Source organism: Hakea prostrata, chromosome 11 (genome assembly GCF_041222555.1).
Source record: "Hakea prostrata isolate BN-2017 chromosome 11, UWA_Hpros_2, whole genome shotgun sequence".
Lineage (NCBI taxonomy): Eukaryota > Viridiplantae > Streptophyta > Magnoliopsida > Proteales > Proteaceae > Hakea > Hakea prostrata.
Genome location: NC_142610.1, coordinates 10,864,694 through 10,886,454, shown reverse-complemented (window position 1 = coordinate 10,886,454; position 21,761 = coordinate 10,864,694). Strand labels below are relative to the sequence as shown.

Sequence of the window (21,761 nt, the reverse complement as noted above, 5' to 3'; positions counted from 1 at the left end):
TACTAATAGAACCCGACTCAAAACTCAAACTGACCTTAAAACAGATTTAAAATAGACTTAGAACTGCCCTAATCGAATTAAAACAAGCTAAAGTCTAACTGAAAGAGTAAAACACCTATTTGACCTTCACTTAAAGTGGACCAGCTAATTCTAATTAAGTCACAACCTCTTAAAATAGAAAGTACCAACTGAATAAACTTAAATATGAGCAACACCTTGACCACCAAATTTAGGCCCCCAGAGGAGCCCCATTACCCTACCTTGAACAAGGGGCTCTACCCCTACATGACCAATTCTAGCCTTATTCCACTGACGTGAAGCCCAAATAGGTGCCGAATCCACATCAAATGTTGGCGTATACTAAGGTCTATTATTTCTACCATTAAGACTTTCTGATTTGAAAAATAGATCTAAATTGACAATCGCATCCATAAGATCTACCAGGAATTTATCCTGTAAATGCATTTTAGTATCAACTGTATGCTAGTGCACCTGGACAATGCATGTTTATTATATTAATCCGTAATTACAGTAAAGAAAAATGAACCAAGAATGAAATACCTAGGAACAACAGTACAACTATAGAACAATGTGAGCTCACAGAATGTTAGTATAAGTACCAAAAGAAGACAGAAAAATATCTAGAAGCTATTTCTCATGCCCTAATATGTTGCTGAGATTGTTTATTTATGGCAAGAAGTCTTTTTGATAGCCGAAGGTTCACACTTCACCATAGCTCTAAGCAACCATTGATAGATGATTCCGGAGGAAATAAGGGAAACTTAGGCCAATCTTCAGTATGACTGGTCATAGTTATTGGGGAATGAAAGGTTTAAATTAAACAATTGAAATGTATTCATCCGCATGGCAATTGAGTGATCCACGCCTGACGCTACATATAGTCGTAGATTAGTAGATGATCAACCAGTAGCCAGCTCTTTCATGATCTTGATCAGAATCAACTTCTGGGACAAAATAATTATGTTTAGGGTTGGGAGTTGTGATTTGGGCTAGAATGGGATGCTTTCTGCAACCATTGATGGAGATAGTTAATGTATAATGGCTTGGAGGTCTCAAATGGATGGTTAGGTTATGACTTCATAGAGATTTGTTTAGGATTCAAGGAAAAAGGGTGGTTTTCTTAAAATGGAGTGGAACAGCAATACCTCTAAATGATATTAGATGGGAGACTTTCTAGGTGTCAAAATGGGCTCAAACTTGGAGGAAATGTAGGTAACGATATAGGGATATGATCCTCCACATTCAGTTGGGTTTGGATGGCTAGAATGGAAGATGAGGGAACTTAAAATTGGGGGGTTTTGGGTACCACATTAATTAAAGAAATTTATATATTCAGATTCAGCTAGTTACAATGGGGTTACACCAGGATCTAAGGTCACTAGAATTGGGTCAATAATGTGCCAAAAGTTTGGGACAGACCTGATGGTTACGTTGGAGTAGATCTGACCACGAATTTCAGGTGTCTTTTGAAATCCAAAAATTAAAGAACATAAAATATTAGAAAGAATAAAAATATGCAATTGGAGAAGGGTGATGAGGTATAGTAGACTGCAAGATACCTAGATGGGGGAACCTTGTGAGCTTTGTTCAAATGGTAATAGAACTTTGAAAGCTGTTAATTCAGTCACATCTAGGAACTTTCCTTGACTTCACATGGAACCTTAGGGAATACGCAATTCTTTGAGCTTCTCCACCCAAAGTTGACATAAACCAGAAATTACAGCAACTAACACATAAAAAATAAATAAACAAAACTCAATGCTTGAGAGAAATATCAAATTATCTGAAGTTCTGAACCATGTTTATTCTTCCCTCTAGAGGCTATAGATAAACTTCTAATCAGCCTTACCTCATGACAGAAATAAGAATTGAACTCCTAAAAGAAATAGAACTTAAAAACATGTTAGACCTAGAACTCCTAGTAGACCTATGGCTTGGATGCATAAACCTGAAGTAGAACATAACAAATGATTTTTCTTCCGTTATAACTTAAGCTAGGAAGAATTCACATAAATAAACTATTTTCCGTACTTAGCCTAGACACTTGACTTTTAGGCCCATAATAGGCCCCTGATCTCATATAGGCCCAACAACCATAAATATCAGTTGATTTCAGAAGTATAGTTCAATTCGGTGTTGCATCTACATCACTACATGCATCCAATATTACAGATAATTTAATGGTATAATCGTGGACAATTAGCCTCCTCTGCTGAACATTTGAAACTTAGTCCTACTGCTGTGCTTGTGAAAATCCCAGTCCCTCAGGATTAGCTGTTCACCCTCAGGGAAAGCTACATGCTTCTGTAATCTAGTGAAAGCATCATAAAACTTGTAGATTACCACACACCATAGAGATAAAAAAAAACCACCCATCAACAAAACACATCATTCTCTTATGTGGAAATTCCCTCTTTATTATTTCTTGGGATAGGGCAAACTAACCACAAGCCAATTCAACAAAGGATCTACCAGATGTACAAAATGAAGGAGATTTAAGTGAAGAATAATGGAATCCAAAGAACCCAAATCCTTATATTTGTTCATTGCACCTCCATAAGATTTAGCCAAGGGAGGGTGGATCTTTCCGTGGAGAACTATTTATGCTAGGGAGCATTTAACATACTCCCCAAATAAAGAAGAAAGCAAACAGACCTCAATAATATAAACAACCAGGTGTATTTTAAGTATCCAGCCCTTTGTAGGCAAAAAGGGGATGAGAAAAACAGAGTTTAATCCATAGGCCATCTATATCACTGTACAAGTTGTATCAAAGGCTGTAACCCACAGAAGATGAAGTACACGACCTCCATGTTACTGGATGAGACTGACCAGTGGTGGTGGCAGAGAGAGAAAGACCACTTGGGAAGTCTTCAAGGAAGAATTTGACAAGTAATTTCCTCCCTGTGTGATGAGACAAAAGATCTATGTGTTCATGCAGCTCAAGCAAAGGTTCATGTCTGCAATGGACTAGGGGGAAGTTTAACGATATATTGAAGTATTTACCCTATGGTGAGCACTAGAGAAAAGAAAGCCAGAGTTCCTACAAAGAATCAGCACAACACTCATCACTCAATGGAAGATCTATTTGTGAATGGGCAGTCAAATTTAAGTATATAGAAATGGCTTGGGGTGTGTTTTAACTTTTAAGATCCCAAATCAATATTAATCAAACCAAGACTGATCATAGTTTTGGTTGCTGATTGTTTCAAACCCTAGATTTTATTTTTTGTTGGTTAAATTGGGGCTAAGGTACTCTAAGCCTTAGCTCTACAATAGGGGGAGTAAGGGTGGTCAGTTTCAAGGGAGGCTGTTTTGATGCAGGGGACCACGCAACCAGGCAGCATTTTTTTTCCCAAAATTAAAAATAAAAATAAAAATGAAAGCGCTAGCTTCCTTCTTTTGGGGGGAGAGGTTTGGGGTGGGGTGGGTGTCTGGTCCGTGTCTAGTACGATGTCTGAGAGACTGAGACCCATGATATTAATAAATTATTTAGGCAGAATAGATCATAGTTCTAAACTATGTTACATGGAATTAGTGATAATCATGGTTCAAGGAGTATCTGTGAAACACAGATCTTAGATAAAAATTAATTTAAATATGCTTAATAGCATGAGAATTCTACAGACAGACAAGTTTACAAAGACCACTTTTTTCTTATGTGTAGGAAACAGCATGAAGACACGCACCTGGAAGTTGAAGAATCAGATTCAGCTATTGACGAAAGCAGAATGGGCATCATGATAGAATAGAAATGTTGCTTATAGAGAGGTCGTATGCTTGCATGACACCTTTTATTTAGACAAACTTCAGAATCACCCAGAAGGATATGGAATGCATCAGCTGCCGATCTCATCACAACAGGATCAATATCCTGGCCACTAGGCAAGATACCAAATTTACTACTTGACAGTAAGCATCCTATGAAAAACATTGTGATCTCTTTCACTTTTTCATGCCCTCGCATTAGTAAACCTTTCCCCATCCATGCCAGTCCAGTAATAATTTTTGCTTGAACATTTACATTCTGCTGAGTGTTGAGAAATAAAGTAGCAATGCCTGTCTTGTTTCTATCCGTAGTACTAAATTTTCTTAAAGACTTATTGGCAGACAAGCTCCATAAATTTGTGTCGAAGATCATATCCATTGCTTCCACCAAAGTGCAGGTACTTGAGCTTTCTGTTGAGTTTAATTTTACAGGTGATTTATTAATCATAGAACCCAATGCCTGAGCTGCTGGAACATGACCTCTCAAAAGAGCGAACACAAACAATTTCAATATCAATCTTACATTTGGAATTTGTGTTTGAGGGCGAACTGCCATAATTACTGATGCAAATAATGAAAGAACCCACTCTTCTGTACTTGAAAAGTCACCTAAATCTTGGTAAGATTGCAACGCTTCTAGTTTTACAGGATCTGAGAGTGAGAGAGGGAATGATTCATTCAGTGGAAGAGAAGTCACCAGTAAAAATACATCAAATGCCTTTTGAACTATCATGGCCTGATTTTCCTCCGAACAAATTCCAACAGCCAGGCTCATTGCAGACATTGTCATATCAAGCAACTCCTGAAATTATTGAAAACAGGGAATTAAAGAATATAACAATTATGCTCACTGAATATGTTGCAGTAGCAGACTTGAGACAGAAAATAGTACACAAGTCAACTAAAGATGGCTCTCTGCAACAATCCAATCATCACCTCTAAACTAGCACATACAATAAAGGCAGACTCTACTTACTTTTTCTTGAAAGTAAATATTGGAGGTCATTATGTTTTCTATCTGAATCCAAATAAGGATAGCAAAGTTCAATACAACTTTCTGAAAATCCCCACTTTTATGGAACCTGAAACCAAGAAACAAAGAATAACGTCACCTATTCCATTTAGTTACAACCAATGCTAAGACTTAAATTGTTCAACTGCCTATTACACTGGAAAGCAAGAAAGTAGGCAAGCTAAACTGTCTCTCCTAATTCAAAAAGAGTATCGCATGAGTAAAGTAACATCTGGACCTTTATCAAGTAGGCCATTAAAAAAAACTGAACACTCCAACTTCAATTAGAATGGGAAGCAGAACCCTGTCTCTACATTGGATGAGGTAGTCTAGATAAATAACAAATAGATTCATGCATTTGCACACCTAAGACATCCCATGTATTCATCCAAAAAAAAGGCATCCCATGTAACCACGTGAGCCTAACACTTTTACAGATGCTAAATCATAGCATTAAATGTTATAGACAAAATTGCATACCTGATTAGAAGATAATGCATTCAGATTGGAAGACAACATGAATCAACATGGAGAAAGGCATTGAAGATGATCCACAATGCCAAATACTCCCTTATGTAGTTAATATGCTACATTTAATATGCTACATTTATAAATAGCCACATGTATGATGCCACCTGTGACCTGTGGATCAATTTTCAGCATGGCCACCTAACCTCATTTGCTTGCAATCCAGAAATGTTATTGCAAAATCTCCTCAATAACGTTTTATTACGTTGCAGCACATGTCATTTAAAATTTGGCATCCTTAATTCTATCATCAATCCATAGAAAAACGTATATTCAATCCAGATGAAATCATGCTCATGCCAGAAATCACGGATACTACTTAAGCATGGAAATATTCTTGGAAACATTTCAATGCAACCAAGTGACACCCTCAGAATTCTATGTTAATGATCAATGTCATTGCCTTGTCTCAACTTCTGATAACAGTTTTTTGAAAGTTTAAATGCTAAACTATACAAGTACACACATGATATATGAATCTATTGATGTTGTTACTCATAAAGCCCAAGCCAGCTTACTGTGCATAAAGAACTAAGTTCAGTCATGTTTCAAAAAGACAAAAACAGGTGAATCTTGACCCAGTCCCTAACCAGTTGCCAGACCAATGATTCCAGCAAAAACCCACTGTTGCAACAGCCCAGTATTCAAAATATGGCCTGACAATGAAAATGGAGAGGTTTAAAGACCGTTGGGTTTCTGTTAAAATTTCAGAGACCTACTTTTGCACTTCAAAAAAATTGAAATCAAGTATTCAACTTGAGTAGAAACGTTCAAATAGCCAGGAAGCTATTTCTGTTGCACAATGGTTAACCCTGAAAAAAGGGGAGAATTAGTGTTTGACAACTTCCCCTTTATAGCTTGGCTTACATGGTGACACTGCTCATCCTACATCAACCACACATACACAGTTGTGTGACAAATCTTGTCTCTCAACCACAGGTACAAACATACCTATGTGCGCACCCATACTGCAATAGAGACTCTCCATATAACAACATAAGCAAAACACTCACAGTCAAAGCACAAGATTTTATGCAGTTCAACACATGCCTACATCCATTGAGCAAATGCCCATATTAGACATTGCATATACTAGATACATTGCTATTTTAGCCAGCTACAACTAACAAAGAGCCACTGCACCTAGTTTAACCAGCACAACAAAATGCCAAGTTTCAGGCAGTTACAACCCCTAGTCCAACGGCCACTGAACACCACACTACAACCCCACCCCACCCCCCCAAAAAAGGTATATAAATGATTACCCAACAATTTTAGCAAAAACTAGCCAATCAAGATAGTCAACCTAGATCTAGCACAAATAGGGTACAGTAAAAGAAACAAAACAAACCAAAGGTAGAAACACTTACAACCCTTGTTCAGTTTAAGTTCCTAGTACTCTGAGAAATCATGGATCACCAATGACAGCTTCACTGACCACTGAAAATTTTCAACTAACTCCTAAAAGTGAGCAACCCAAGACTTGAAGTACACTTATTCTTGTGAAACCCATTTCTCCTCTTCCTTGCTTCTTTTGCAACAACTCACTTGGTTTACAATAAAACTCTAACTAAAAGATCTCCGAGTCTCCAATGATGCAATAGAATGGTAGGTGAAATGGATTTAAGCAAGGAACCCTAGTATCACTCTTATTCTCTTCCCCCCCTTTCTTCCGTCTTCTTTGGTACTTCTTCCTCTGATGTTAACACGGTTGACACCCCCCTGCCACCCAAAAAAATAATAATAATTGGGTCCCAAAACACAGATCCAATGGCGAAACCAAGCTGGCCGAATAGCCCTAAGGGTATGTTGGTCATTTTTCAAACCCTTTTTCGAGCTCAATATAGGTCTAGATAGATTCCCCTCGATCCAAGGGTCATGGATCTACTTTTTTTTCTATTTGGGTTAGTCAATTTTGAATTATGAGGAGTCCAAGTCCTTTAGAAGTTACTTAGTTGTGGATGAGATATCATTCCTTATCCAAAGGGATTCTTATCTTCAAAGTTTGTTTTCTTTTTTGGAAGTGTTAGCTTGACTCCCAAGTCTAAAGTTAGAATTTTGAAAAAAATATGGATAGACTAATGCAATGAATTATCATAGGAGGTGCTCTAAATGAACATATTAGAAAAGATCAAAGAAGCGATGAGAGTGTACATGGAGGATATGGTTTTGGAGAGAGGAATGAGGAAGGGATCTCAATTTTAGATTTTGTCGTTGCTTTTGATCTATCTATTGTAAACACTTACTTAAAAAAAGAGAGGAGCATTTAATTACCTTCAAAAGTGGACATCATAGAAGCCAAATAGATTTCTTCCTCACTAGAAGGTCTAATAGATTGTTGTGCAAGGATTGCAAGGTGATGCCAGGGAAAAGCTTAATTATACAATATAGACTTGTGGTCTTGGATATGTGCCTAGCCCCAAAAACTCATAGAAGATGTAAAGTTAACTATCCCAAGATAAGATGGTGGATCTTGAAGGGAGAGTGTTTGAAATTCTTTGCTAATGAAGTAGTCAAACAAGGAAGGGGATTTTGAGGGGGACACTAATGCGATGTGGAATGAGATGGCTATGTGTATCAAGAAGGTGGCTAAAGATATCCTATGTGAATCAAAAGTTTTATAGAGAGACTTGGTGGTGGGATAGTGAGGTTCAAGCTATCATTAGGAATAAGAAAGCTAGTTTTAAGACATGGCAAATAACTAAGGATGTTGAAGATCTTCAAAGGAATAGGTTGGCTAGAAATGAAGCTTAGAAAATCGTGGGAAAAGCAAGGGAGAAGAAGTATGAAGTGTTATACAATAAGTTGGGCATGAAGGAAGGGGGAAAATCTATTTATAGGATAGACAAAATAAGGGATAGGAAGAGTAGAGGCCTTGACCATGTTAAATGTATTAAAAATGGAGATGGTAAAGTACTAGTATGTGATGAGGATATTAAGAAAAGATGAAAAATCTATTTCTCTAGTCTACTAAACAAACATACTTCAAGTGATTCGGACGATTACATTGTTCACCAAGGCACTAATTTTCGAACATATATACGGAGAATTTCGATGGCCAAAGTAAAAGAAGCACTAAGGAGGATGAAACTAGGCAAGACACAAGGTCCTGATGAAATCCCAATAGAAGTATGGAAGAGCTTAGGAACTCACGTGCTAGTTTGGTTCACTAAGTTATTTAATAAGATTATGAGCACAGGAAAAATGACAAATGAATATAGGAGAAGCATCGTGGTTCCAATTTACAAAAATAAAGGAAATATTCAAAGTTGTAATAACTAAAGGGGCATTAAACTGATGAGACATACTATGAAATTATGGGAGAGATTAATTGAAACCCTGAGACACTTAATCACAATTTCGGATAACCGATTTGGGTTTATGCCAAGAAGATCTACAACGGAGGCTATTTACCTAATTAGTAGACTAATGGAAAAGTATAGAAAGTGTAGGAGACCTTCATATAGTATTTATTAACCTAGAAAAAGCTTATGATAGAGTTCCTAGAAGCTTTAATTTGGCAAGTACTAGAGAAAATAAGTGTTGCAAGTAAATATGTGGACATGGTTAAGGATATGTACGATGGTTCAGTGACAAGTGTAAGAACAGTGGCAGGGGGGAAGTAACGAATTTCCAATTACACTTGGGCTACACCAAGGATCAGGTTTAAGCCAATATTTATTTGCATTTGTAATGGATGAATTAACCAAAGACATTCAAGACAAGGTCCCTTGGTGTATGCTTTTTGCTGATGATATTGTTTTGATAGATGAGACTCAAGTAAGGATTAACACCAGTTAGAATCATGAAGAGCAGCTTTGGAATCAACAGGCTTTAAACTAAGTAGAACGAAGACAAAATATCTAGTTTGCAACTTCAATCATGATCGGGCAGACAATGAAGTGGTGAAACTTGATAATAATGAGATTCCTCAGAGTGATTGTTTTAGGTATCTGAGTTCAATCATAAATAAAAGAGGTGATATAAAGGATGATGTTTCCTAAAGAATTAAAATAGGGTGGATGAAGAGGAGAGATGCATACGAGGTCTTGTGTAATCGACGTATTCCATTAAAGCTTAAAGAAAATTTCTATAGGACTGTCATTCGACCAGCTATAATGTACGGTGTAGAGTGTTGAGTTGTTAAAAAGAATCACATAGATAAACACAGTATAGCAGAAATGAAGATGCTAAGATGGATGAGTAGCAAAACTAGGAACGATAAGATAAGAAATGATCATATTAGAGTTTGTCTAGGAGTTGCTCCCATAAGTGATAAGCTTCTAGAAAGTCGTTTGAGGTGGCACGGTTACATTCAACGAAGACCTATAAATGCCCCTGTACAGAGAAGTGACATAATCCAGATTGAAGGAACTAGAAAAGCTAGGGGCAGACCTAAGATAACCTTAAGAGAAGTGGTGAGAAAGGATACGCATAACTTAGGCCTTGTATCTAGCATGGCCTCAAACAGAACTGATTGGGAGGCAATAATCCATGTAGCCGACTGGCCCGACTCCATTTAGTTAGGACAAGGCTTATTGTTGTTGTTGTTGTTGTTGAACTTGACTCCCAAGTCAAGTGTGTTTAAAAGATTTCAATCCTAGGGTTGTAAACTTGTAGTAATTTGGTTCCATTTTAAGTGTGGTAGTCTAGAGTTGGGATCCTTATCTATTAGGGATTCCCAACCCCAGTCAATTGTTTTATTTAGGCTATAAATAGCCCCTTCTTGCATTGTAATTTTCAGGCTGGATTGAATAAAATTTGAGTGTTCACTGCCAAGGTGTGGAAAGTTTCCTTTGAGAGGGACCCTACGGTTGTTTAATATTTGTCTTCTTCAAGCTTTAGCATTCAAGTTCTGCAACTCCAGCAAGCTTCCTATGGAATTCAATGGCCAAACAGTAGAAATTAACAAGAATAAAGTTGGTTTTAATGGTGCCAGTCACCCCCACACCTCATGGTGCCCCTCAGCCTACGGCTGCCCAACATAACTCTAAAATTATCCCCCCTCCCCTAGTCCTAACATCTTTCCCTTATTTATAACCCCTAATTAACCCTAATTTTGTATTTCTCTCCTCAATGTAGCTTAATACCGTGATCCCAGGGCCCTATCACACCACTTCAAGACAAGCTAAGAGTAACAGTTGGGGTGGTATGGGCATGTCCAAGGAAGGCCGTTAGAGGCACTTGCACAGAGGAGTGATCAGATATGTTTGGATGGAGCTAAGAGAGGTAGGGGTAGGCTTAGATTGACTATTAAAGAAATAGTAAGAAAGGATATGGATGTGGTAGAACTAGATGCCCATTAAGTGCTGATAGAGTTGTCTGGAAGACTAGGACCCGTGCGGCTGATCCCATAAAATGTGATGTTCCTAGAATGCTATCTTGATTATCTCCTAATTATCTTCATGTACGAAATTTACTACTGTTACTTCTCTTGTCTATATTACTTAACCTGGTTTAGATCCTTGTAGCTGTAGCCTACCCCCATTGAGTTGGGAACTTGGGAATTGGGATAAGGTTATGGTTGTTGTTCTTGTTGTTGCTGCTGCTGTTGTTGTTGTTGTTGTTGAACTTTGTTGAATGCTGAAGGTTAGCATTGAGTGTCGGCCTTTGAAAGAACTTGAGAACTACACAGCATTCAATATTAACTGCCACCTGCCCCCTCAAACCTCCATATCCCTCTCATATTTTCCTCCAATTGACCTGATCCTTTTTCCACATGAAAGCAAACTCAAGGATTACAGCCTTCATGTTTTCACCATTGAACCAGATCACTGTATGGATTTCTTAACTATATCAGTTCCAGCATCTCGATTTTGGCTGGGTGGTAATAGAGGGATATGTATGTCTTCCTTTTTATTTTCTTACCCTGTTTTGCTGTCTTGGTGTTTTGCCTACATTTATGAATAAATTGGGGATTTGGTTGCTTAAACATTACAGTTCTTTTGGTTTTTTTCTCTGGTTCAGTCCACCTTGAACCGGCGCCAATCTTTTGGATGGACCAGAGTTTATAATGTATAGTCCATTGGCTCATTTCATTATTGGTTGACATGTAATTTGGCGATTTTAGAGGCTCGGGATTTGCAATCATAGGTTCCTCTCTTCCTCTGTTTTCCCTCTCAGTTGTGCATCGGTTCGAATGGCTGTTTTAGATCGTTCTTCGTGGATTCGAGGTCTCCATTCTAGAATCTAGGTTCGATCATTGCTTGGACAGGTATCTTGTATTGTTAGAAAATTTTTTCAAGTTGATTTAGCTCCATCTGAGCTCCGGAGACGTTAGTTCAGTTGAACTGAACTCCATTATCAAATCTCTCATCTCTCCTCTCTCGTGTTATTAGTTTCAATCTTGCACTGGAATCCTTTGCCCGGTCACAACAGTGGTATCAGAGCCACAGTTAGGGTTCTTTGGGCAAAATCAAATTGGGGCTTTTGTGCTCTTGGCCTCTGTAATGGTGATTCAGGGCTTCTAATATTGATTTGGTGTGATTATTGTTAATGTTGCTAATTTTTCATGTGTATTGTTAACTGTATGTACTCTCTGTTAACCGCATGCATGGTTTGTTAACAATAATCAGTACTTTGTTAATACTTCGTGCCCATTTGTATACTGTGATTACTGTCATGGCCATTTCTGAATTATAAATTGTCATTTGTTAACAAAATGTTACTTGTATTGTGTTTTTGATACATTACACGGTGTTTTGAATTCAGTATTGCTGTATTTGATAATTGATTTCCATTATCAAATTTCTTGTCTTTCCTCTCTGTTATTGGTTTCAATCTTGCAGTGGAATCACTTGCGCAGTCACAACAGGTTGAACTCCTATAGTTGCAACCTACTTCTCTTCTTCTTCCTCTTCTCTTTTCTATTTCTTATCATTTACCAGATTAAACCCAACCTGATGTGGCAGATGTTGCTACCTTCAGCTTATGCAGCATGTCCAAAGATCAAGCATGATACCAGAAAAGGTTGGAAAGGTAAATCCAGGGTCCTGATTTCTCATGTTTCGACCTCCTACAAATCCAACTGATTTGACAGCTCAAAAATGCCATGAAGCTACTATTTCTAGTCATGACTCCGTAGTTGCACTGTGCTACACTACATTAGACAATGTTGACAAGAATGACCGCAGTTCAACAATTCAAAATTTCAATTCAGTTAATTAGCCTAGGCTAAACTACCACAGAACATGTGCTCGCAGAAGACGACGGTGAACTGCTACCCCCTTGTCATGAATCATTGACCCCATCCAATCCAACAGTTCAAGAACTCAAATTTGGTAAGCTTTTTAACCCCATTTGGGTCTGAAACTAGCTACATGGCCTATTTGGGGCCTTTGAATACAATGGCAGCATCAAATTTTCAAACTACTGAGTCCAAATACAAGTTTGGTTTTGTACCATAGGTTGCAAGCATTACAAAGTACTACGAGTCCAAATATCATATTCTACATAATTTAGTAACAGAAAGCAATTGAATCATACAAATGAGGTAAAACGAGTTAATTCATAGATCAGGAAAATTTATTCAGCATTATATTATATTCACACGGAACCAACATATTTTGAACAATTCCAACTTAGATATAATTATAACAGATTATTACTGATCTTATGATAAAGAGGAAATGTAGATAACAGGTTATATTATACCAAAAGACATCTATTGACAGATACACTCAAGGTACACTGCATACCAGGGAAGCACCTTGGTGGAGTAGCATTCCAAAAGAGGTACTAAATTCTCAATTGACTTCAAATTTCCTTTGACCTGTAAAAGCAATACAATGAGAACCCAAATTATAAGATGAGTTGAGAAATTGAATGGAAAAAGCCACAAGCACAGGCTGCTATAAAATGAAAGGATGAGCATTTAGTTTCTTTACAGCGAAGGAACAAAGTATCCAACACAATCCACTACTGCTATGGGTCAAACATGACAGATCCATAATAAAACAAGTCTATAAATAACGGGGAGAGTCTTTCTTAACATGCATGTCCACAAAAAAGAAAAAAGAAGGCAGACAGGTACAACTAAAAATACCCAATTGTGCCACATAGAATGGTGATTCACCAATTTCATCGATATGTAGGGAACAGTCTGATTGACCCATATGCAAAATTCCATCAACAAGATTTGATCATTTATCTCCCATGCATGTCCAAGCATTTCTGTACCCACTTTTGCAGCCTAAATTTCAATAATTTAGTTTGCCAGCAGCTTCATATGCCATTATAGCAGAAAATAGATGACATCCACCCATTTATGTCCACTCCCATTGAGAGAAAACCAACCCTTAATAGATTAATTATAAGATTTTTACAGATTGGTAAACATCATCACTGGATGGCATGAGAGGCTTGACTACAGTTGATCCCGCCCAAAAAGGACTGTTGGATTCCAAGAGAAAGGGAGGGGCCGGGGGGGGGGGGGGGGGGAAGAAAAACCAAAGATGTCGGGAAATGTATAACTCGTAAAGAAACATACACAAACCTCACTGAAACCAGTAGATATAGCTTCTCCCATCCCCTGAGCTATTCTGAGCATGCAATCCTTCCCTGTACTACCAATGTCAGTTGCTGCGTCCAGTTTCAGTCGAAAAGACATAACAGAATCAGCACCACAAATCAACTTAACCAACTTTTCAACCACAATGTTCATGTACCCCAATGCCTTCTCAGAATCATTATTTTTCTCAATAAATATCCCTATTTGCACTAATGCATTCAAACTCAGCTTCCATAGCAAAGTTACTTCACGACCAGAAGTTATGATTGACATAAAGATTGCCAAGATATTCTCATACACTGGTTTTAATATTGGCAAGAATCCTGGAAATGTTGCCATATACTGCAAGCCCTTCACTGCAAATAAAGAGAATGGAAAGAGATTAATACCTCAAGAATATAGAGAATTTTTAAGAATAAAATACTGATAATTTTGTAAACCCAGAATAATGATGAATACTATTCCCTGAATTGGCACACCCAAAGCTGGGAGGTTAGGTGAGCTCAGGCAACTTAAAAATTCAAAGATGGTGTTGAAGTTTAACAACTAATAAAGAACACGAGACACAATCACAAGATCAAGAAAAATAATCACCAATTGTGTGAGGAAAAGAAGAACAGGCCAGCAATGATGGCCTCTGGTTCAACCAGATCACATAAAGTCCTAAATAGAATGTAATAGTGAAACTGTGAGAGACTAGAAATTCAGTAAAATCTGACATGGATGTGCTAGAGACTCAAAACCAAAACACCCCTAGTCGAAGTGAAGAAATACAATCAAAATAAACTTACTGACGCGTCAACATGCATCATTAACACTATAAAGAAAGACAGCTTGTTTCCAAGAAGGGGGAAAAAAAAAAAAAAGAAAGAAATACAATCAAAATAAACTTACTGATGTGTCAACATGCATCATTAACAATATACAAAAAGACAGCTTGTTTCCAAGAAAAACAAATTTTAACAAAAAATAAATCGATACAAAGACCAAAGAGTAAGTCAATGAAATGAATCAAAGATGTCAATTTTAGAACATGTATAGTGCATATATATTAAGCAGTAACCTAAATCAGGAAGACAGGAACTATGATATTATCAGGTACTTAAGAACTAGCTTCAATCAAAGGTGTACTAAAAATCACGTGTATGCTAAGTACTAGTTGAATCAGTAATTAAAAGTACTTTTAAGGCATATTAGATTATTAAAATTATTTTTTCAGGAAATATGATACAAAGGACAACCCCGATGCCAAAGGCTTCCACGCTAGCAGAGTCCTGGGGGCAATTTTTCTACACAGCCTTGCCCCAAATTTTTTTTGCTGAGAGGCTATTTCAATGCCTTGATCTTAGGCTACAATTGTGGTCCACCGATCATTGCACCAAGGCCCACCCCTTCTTTCGGGAAATGTGTATCTAGGATATACAATCACAAAAGAAATTATAAATATTTTTCAGGTTTATACCTTCCTCTTATAGTAATTTGCTTCACTTGCCTTTGGTGCAAAAGTGTATGTTTTCTTTTACCACCACCCCCCCCCCCCCCCCCCAAAAAAAAAAAAAGTGTATGTTTTTACTCTACTGTTACTTGGTCAAAACAAATATCCCTGTTGCGCAAGAAACCAAGATGAAACCTAAGGAAAGTCTAAAATATTTTGACTTTTCAACCAGCTTCAAGTTTCAATAAATTTTCAGAAACTTGATAGTTTCAACTAACTTTTGACCAGCCGATTACATTTTGAGTTTCACCTCTAAAAACCCAGGTTTAGACCAGTTTTGACCAATTTCAGAATTCTGGCTGGCAGAAACCCTGGTTGGCACCAAATCTCTGTCCTAAACTGATTAACTCTGAAAGACAAAACCATATGGATCTGATGGTGGAAATAGGAGAAGTTGCCTGAAAAATTAAACAAACAAAACAAATACAGAACGAGCAAAAGAGACATGCACTCACAATTAGAGGTGTTATGAGTCTCGTAGTTTGTTCATGTAATAGGAGCATTTTTGTCCTAGTTTATATGTAATTCAATTTAAGTTTATTTTATGTTTTCTTCCTAATTACCTTTGACCTCCCAAGGGAGGTTACTTGTAAGGATTTCCAGTATTCCATATTAAGTTGTCTTTCTCATCCTATTCTCTTTTTCCTTCTTCATCTCCTCAATACTTGATCCACATTTATTGTTGGCTCTCCTAGTGTTCTCTCAACGAAGGCACTTTATGGCCTCAAAAATCTCGTATCTTCTTTTGGATGAATAAATTAAAACTATCAAGACCCAAAAAGAGGAAAAGAGAGAATATACAAGAGCGGGAGAGAGGGCAGGAGCACTAGCATTCAAGGAGGAGATAAGATGGAGGAGTTTAAACGCCAGATAACAACAATATAATTGTTCCTTAGGCTATCCGCAACAGGGGTGGGGAGCTAACTAAAGTCCAGAGGAGACATCAAAGTAGATGGCTCTAACTAAAGTCTAAAGGAGACATCAAAGTAGATGGCTTTCCAAATCATGTCCAAAGTCCTATTATTGGGAGTCCACCTCGTAAGATTACGCTCCCACCACAAGTGATGAATGGTAGTGCTAGAAACCAACTTGCCAACGCAATCACAAATAGAGAGCCAAAAAAGGATCTAAAATCCCAGTGCCAATCTCGAGCAAAACCAAAGGAGCATCCAGAGTTGGCCCAAATGGAGGAAAGGGCTTTCCTCCAAAGGGAGCAAGAGAAGGGGCAATAGAAAAATAGGTGGTTAATGTCTTCTGAACCAACCAGCAAAGGATGCAGACATGCAGTTAGAATTGACAGCAATATGGCAGCTTATGAGAAAAGCTTGTGTGGTAGGCAAACATTAAGAGCTCTCCAGAGGGTGAGGGAATGGAGAAGGATGTTCATTTGAACCAACTCAACGGGGCCCAAGGGACATGTTGGTTGGGAGGGGGTGGGAGAGGTTCCAAGCAAAGGCAGTGGAGAAGATTTTGGAAGAGGAAGAGAGCCAAATGGTATGGTCATGAGGAATGGGGGGGAACCTGTGTGAGACTTAGATCGGGCCTGGGGGAGAACTAAGAGTTATCAAAGATGAAGGTGGGAGAGGGTGGTGGATTTAGGATGCGAGACTCATACACAATGCAATGGCCAAAATGGTTGTAGAGAATGCCCAGCAAATGCCACAGGTCAAGCCAGAAAGAGACAGAAGAGCCAGCACAGATTTGAGTTGAAATAGCAGAGAGGCAAGGGGCCTCAGGGGAAGGAGTTTCATCGAAACCCAAGATAGATTAGGCGGAAGGGAGACTGTCCAAACTGAGTCAAATTTGAGGAGGTAAGGGTAGACACAATTGACCCAAATGAAGTCAGGGTGAGAAGAAATTTTCCAGATGTGTTCCAAAAGGCTGGTCACATTTTAATCCTAGATCTGGCAGATCCCTAGGACACCTTCAAATTTTGGCTAACAGAGACGGTCAACTGACGGGGTGAAGGAAACGAGTGGTTCCTGGCCTTCGCAAAGGAAATGTAAAAGAGAGCCTCCATGGCACAGGTGGTGGCTTTTGGGATAGAAAAGACGCCACACCTAGTAAAAGGAGGAAGACTAGAGAACCGAGTGGATGAGGACAACTCTACCTTGGTTTGAGAGATTTAGATAAGCCATTCAAAGAGATGGATATTTGCTAGAATCAAGCTCATTATACATCATTTATCCATAAAGACAACAATACTATTATAGCTCTTACATACTATGTTGATGACATAATGGTTAATGGGAATGCAAGGGCCAAGATTATTAGGCTGAAGTCTACTGAGCCAAGAACCTTGGACTGCTAAAATAGTTTCTCAGACTGAAGTGCCAAAGTCAAAGGAGGAAACAAATGTTGTCAAGGATATTAGGGATAGTGGGCTGGTAAACCGACACACTGCCTAATTAATCAGAACCACAAACAAAGTAAGGATTGTGCTCCTCCTCAAAAGTATCAGAAGTTAGTTCAGAAGCTGATGATGAAAACCAAAAGTCTAGGATCTACCTTGTAATGATGTTGCCCTAGATTAAGGCTCACTCCAGGATCCTCTCTCAAGGAACCAGCAGTCTTCTAGGAGATTTCTTGGAATCAATACCCTACAAAGGTTTGGCCAGGCTGCAATTGAAAGAATGAGGGTTTTAAGGATCAATGCTTTGCTGTAATTAGGTTTCAGACCTAGGAATTGGTTTAGGATTGGTTTAAGAGGGTTCAGAGTAGGAAGAATATGGAATTAGGTTCGACTGCTGCTGTTTCCAGGTTAGGTTTTACAGGCTTTGGTCTTAGGTATGGAGTTTGAAGGCTTCAGTTGGCCTTGGGGAAGGGCTATTATCGTTGCTTTGTCATTTCAGGTTGATTTTAACAAGTCTAGGACAGTCCTAGTGGGTTCAGGATAGGTTTGAAAAGTCCTAAAGGGTATGAGATTCTTGGATTGGACTGGGATTGGGAGTGAGTGTAGAAGAGGGGATAGGGAAGCTAGTCCTAAGAAGGTAAGGCAATTAGAGTTGGGGTTTGAGAGATATGGGCATTCTAGGGTTTGGTAAAATTCTGCAACTTAGGTTTTCTCAGTTTCCTACATTGCCGCAGGTTAGAGAAGAAGAAAAGAGGGAGAAAGGGGAAGGGGGAATAGCTGTACTTAGGGCTTCGGGTTAGAGGAGGATAGGGATGAACTAAAGTGGATGAGGGAGGGGTCCTAAGGGTGCCACAATGTTTAGAAGGGGCTGACGATGTCTGCGATAGAAGGGAAGGTGGGGGAAGCCTGCAGATGGACTTGGAGAAGGGGGAGGGGGTTGTACATACTTGGGATTGGTAGTAGGCTGCTGTAGTTGTTGAATGGTTGCTGGAGCTTGAAGAAAATGCTGCAAATTGAAGGAGGTCTCATAATGCTGACATGGCCCTCCTAAGAAGACCACGACTTGGACTTCCTCCAAACTCAGATTTATTCAATTCAACTTGTTAATTACAGAGTAAGGAGGCTTTATTTTATAGCCTCAAAATAACAAATAAAACGGGACACTAAATAGGAAGCCAAATTGACTTCAAACTAAGTTGATCTAATTAGGACTCTGAGTTGACCAACCACTTCCAACATAAACAAGGACTCTATCATAATGGACTCTAGATGGACCCTATTAGGATTCTAAGAGTAGATATGGAGTCCTAGACAAAAGTAGAATAAAAGTGGACCCAAATTTGGGGATCCCAACACACATGGGCATCACATCTAGACAAGGACTCTTTAATAACTTGCAAAATCAGTACTCAATTAAGAAAACAAAAATTAATCTAAGGTCAAGACAGCAAACTGGACACAATAGAACCTAGACCTAGACTCCATAAAATTTTAAAAAAAAAATTACCAAAACCCTGGTTCGAATTACGGATCCATGGTTTTGGGAAAACAATCGTAGGCCTGTGGAACTCCTGGAAATAGTTTACATCAGATATACATATACCTTACCTAAAGACAGCCAGATATTACATAATGCAGTTGGAACAGTGAACCAGTTTATGCATGCTCCCAAAAGCAGCTGCTTGGATGTTGTTTACCATTTCATGAAGTCAATGAAGTCTTCTCCAGGAAAGGGACTCCTCCTCACTAAGCACATACATTTGAAGATTAGAAGACTTTACTAACATTGATTAGACTGGTTCAGTTTCTGACAGGCTATTTTACATTTGCAGGGAGCAACCCTGTTACATGAAGGACCAAATGACAACCTACAGCGTACTCCTGCTAATCCAAGGAAGGAGGGCACCCATCAAAGATATCATTAACCATTGATCCTTAAGCCAAAGTAAAAACGCATATATCTAATGCAACCAGGTCCAACAAAAAGGCAAAGTTTTAAGCCTAGGATCATGGGAATTGTGAACTCGTTGGTTTTCATCTGAGAATTGGGATTTGATTTTACAAAATTTATGTGGTAAAATCAAGGGTAAGCATCGCTCATAATCCCGCCAACATGATTCGACAAAACATATTGAAATTGACCTGCATATCAATGAAGAGAAGATTGAATCCAGGTGAACCTGTACTCCTTTTGTAAAGACAAGTGACCAATTGGCAGGCATCTGCACCAAAGGTCCTACCTCACCAGTTCAGCCCTTATGCAAGCTGTATGCTTGAAATTTATTTTCCAGCTCAAGGAGGAAAAATGTTAAAAATTTTCATATAATAGGGGTCCTGAATTATATGTAGCGTAACTCCGCTTAACTTGCATTTCTGTTTCTTCCTCGTTTTTACCTGCCTAGGGAGGTAACTGAAATTTGTAGAACACTGCAAGCAATGAACATAGGCAAGAGTGGACCACACCCATCTTTTCCTCTTCAGCTTCTTCCTTCTTCATCTTCTTCATCTTCTTCAACCTTCTCCACATTTGTTCTTCAGTTATTGTTGATTCTTCTAGTTTCCAACTATTAGGCTAATTCACAATCACATTCTGATACATCATCAGTGCTACTACCTCTAACTGGGATTTCACCTCATGGAAAAAGCAGAGATGGGTTCCAACCTAAAAAACCAGCAACACAGATGACTAAACCACCAGCACCAACAGAATGCAACAAAGTGACAACCTCATTCAATTTGACTGCCTGCCACAGCTAGATAGATGTAAGACTAATTCATCTACAAAGGCAAAGCTTGAGGAAAGGGAAACGACAATGTGCTTTTTACGTCATTACATGATCTTTGCAATGGCTTATATGTGTTCTGTCAGTTTGTTGGTGCATATATACATATATACTTCATATCAAAGCTGCTTTCTCAGTGATACAGATAGTTTAAGCATGGTTGTCAAAGCGTCCGCCTAGGCCCATTTTTGGGTCAAGGTAACCTTGTGCCGACTAGGCGGCACCTTATCGCCTTGGTTTTTTTTTTTTTTTTTTGCCCTCTATCACCTAGCCTCGCCTTGTTGCCTTGACAACCTACTTTAAAGTGGTGGTTTTTGTAGTTTATAATAATCCATGCACCCATGGTTCCTCTCTAGCCTATTCAGGAGCACTCCCAAAGAATCACACATACTACAAAGAAGAAACAAAGAGCAAGAAAAAATGCAACCCTTTTAAACAAAGGAAATGAAAATTTTACCTCCACAATAGATATCCTCAGAGACACCTTGATCCATACTTGATACCAAAATAGAACTGAAAGCATCAGTGAGTGGAGCAGAAAATGTTTGAAGCAACTTGCACCAAGTGTCCTCCAATGAAAAAGACTCTAGAGCAGGTTCTCCAGAATTTAAAATCAAATCTTTGCATGCAGCAAGAAGTTCAACACAAAGGTAAAGAGCCCCAGGATTCAGTTTTTCAGAAAGAACACAACTTCCATCAGTGGCAAATCCAAGGATGTCCATCAAACGAAGAAAGAAACTTTGGAAAATCCTACTACAGGAATAACTGGAGACTTTTGCTGTAACAGATATAATGCGTCCAAGCGCATACAACTTCATCCTGTTTTCAACAGTCATACCCTTAAAACTTCCACAACTAGTGACAGACCTAAAAATCACCTCAACATCTTCATCTTGAACAATCAAATTAATAAATGAACCAGAATTTTGCAAGACTAAATGATACAAACAAACTAGACCCTCTTTTAAAACTTCATTCTCCTTGAACCCCATAACATCAGGCAACTCTGATGCCATCGGTAATACATTTTCACTTGAAGACAAAAGAATTGTGTCCTTTAGAGACAGCCAAATAGCTCTGCTATGTTTTTCCATTCCATCCAGACCATACTTTGATGCAGAACAGCTGAGATACTTCAAAGAATCAACCTGCAATCAAAGAAATCATCTCTGTAGCTTATAGCAAAAGCTTTTGAACAAAACTAACAGAAGGAGAAAAAAAGAGCAGGCAAAAGGTTCAGTAAATTTATATATTTTATTTTAAAAAGACAAAAATCTGCAAGAGGAACCCTA

At 38.4% G+C, this 21,761-nt stretch overlaps 1 protein-coding gene across 3 annotated transcripts in view; it reads right to left on the bottom strand.

The window, feature by feature from the left end:
• Positions 1-21,761, bottom strand: part of MET18 (ARM repeat superfamily protein) — a 49,584-nt gene that overhangs the window by 16,825 nt on the left and 10,998 nt on the right. For 2 of the 3 annotated variants that reach the window (XM_089139432.1, XM_089139434.1), the window contains 5 exons: positions 20,927-21,617; positions 13,818-14,194; positions 13,027-13,100; positions 4,766-4,871; positions 3,711-4,591 (listed from right to left, as the gene is read on the bottom strand). In XM_089139432.1, the coding sequence (XP_088995558.1) occupies positions 3,711-4,591; positions 4,766-4,871; positions 13,027-13,100; positions 13,818-14,194; positions 20,927-21,617 (2,129 nt within the window). The remainder of the gene's footprint in view (positions 1-3,710; positions 4,592-4,765; positions 4,872-13,026; positions 13,101-13,817; positions 14,195-20,926; positions 21,618-21,761) is intronic. The other variant, XM_089139433.1, reaches the window with a different exon arrangement.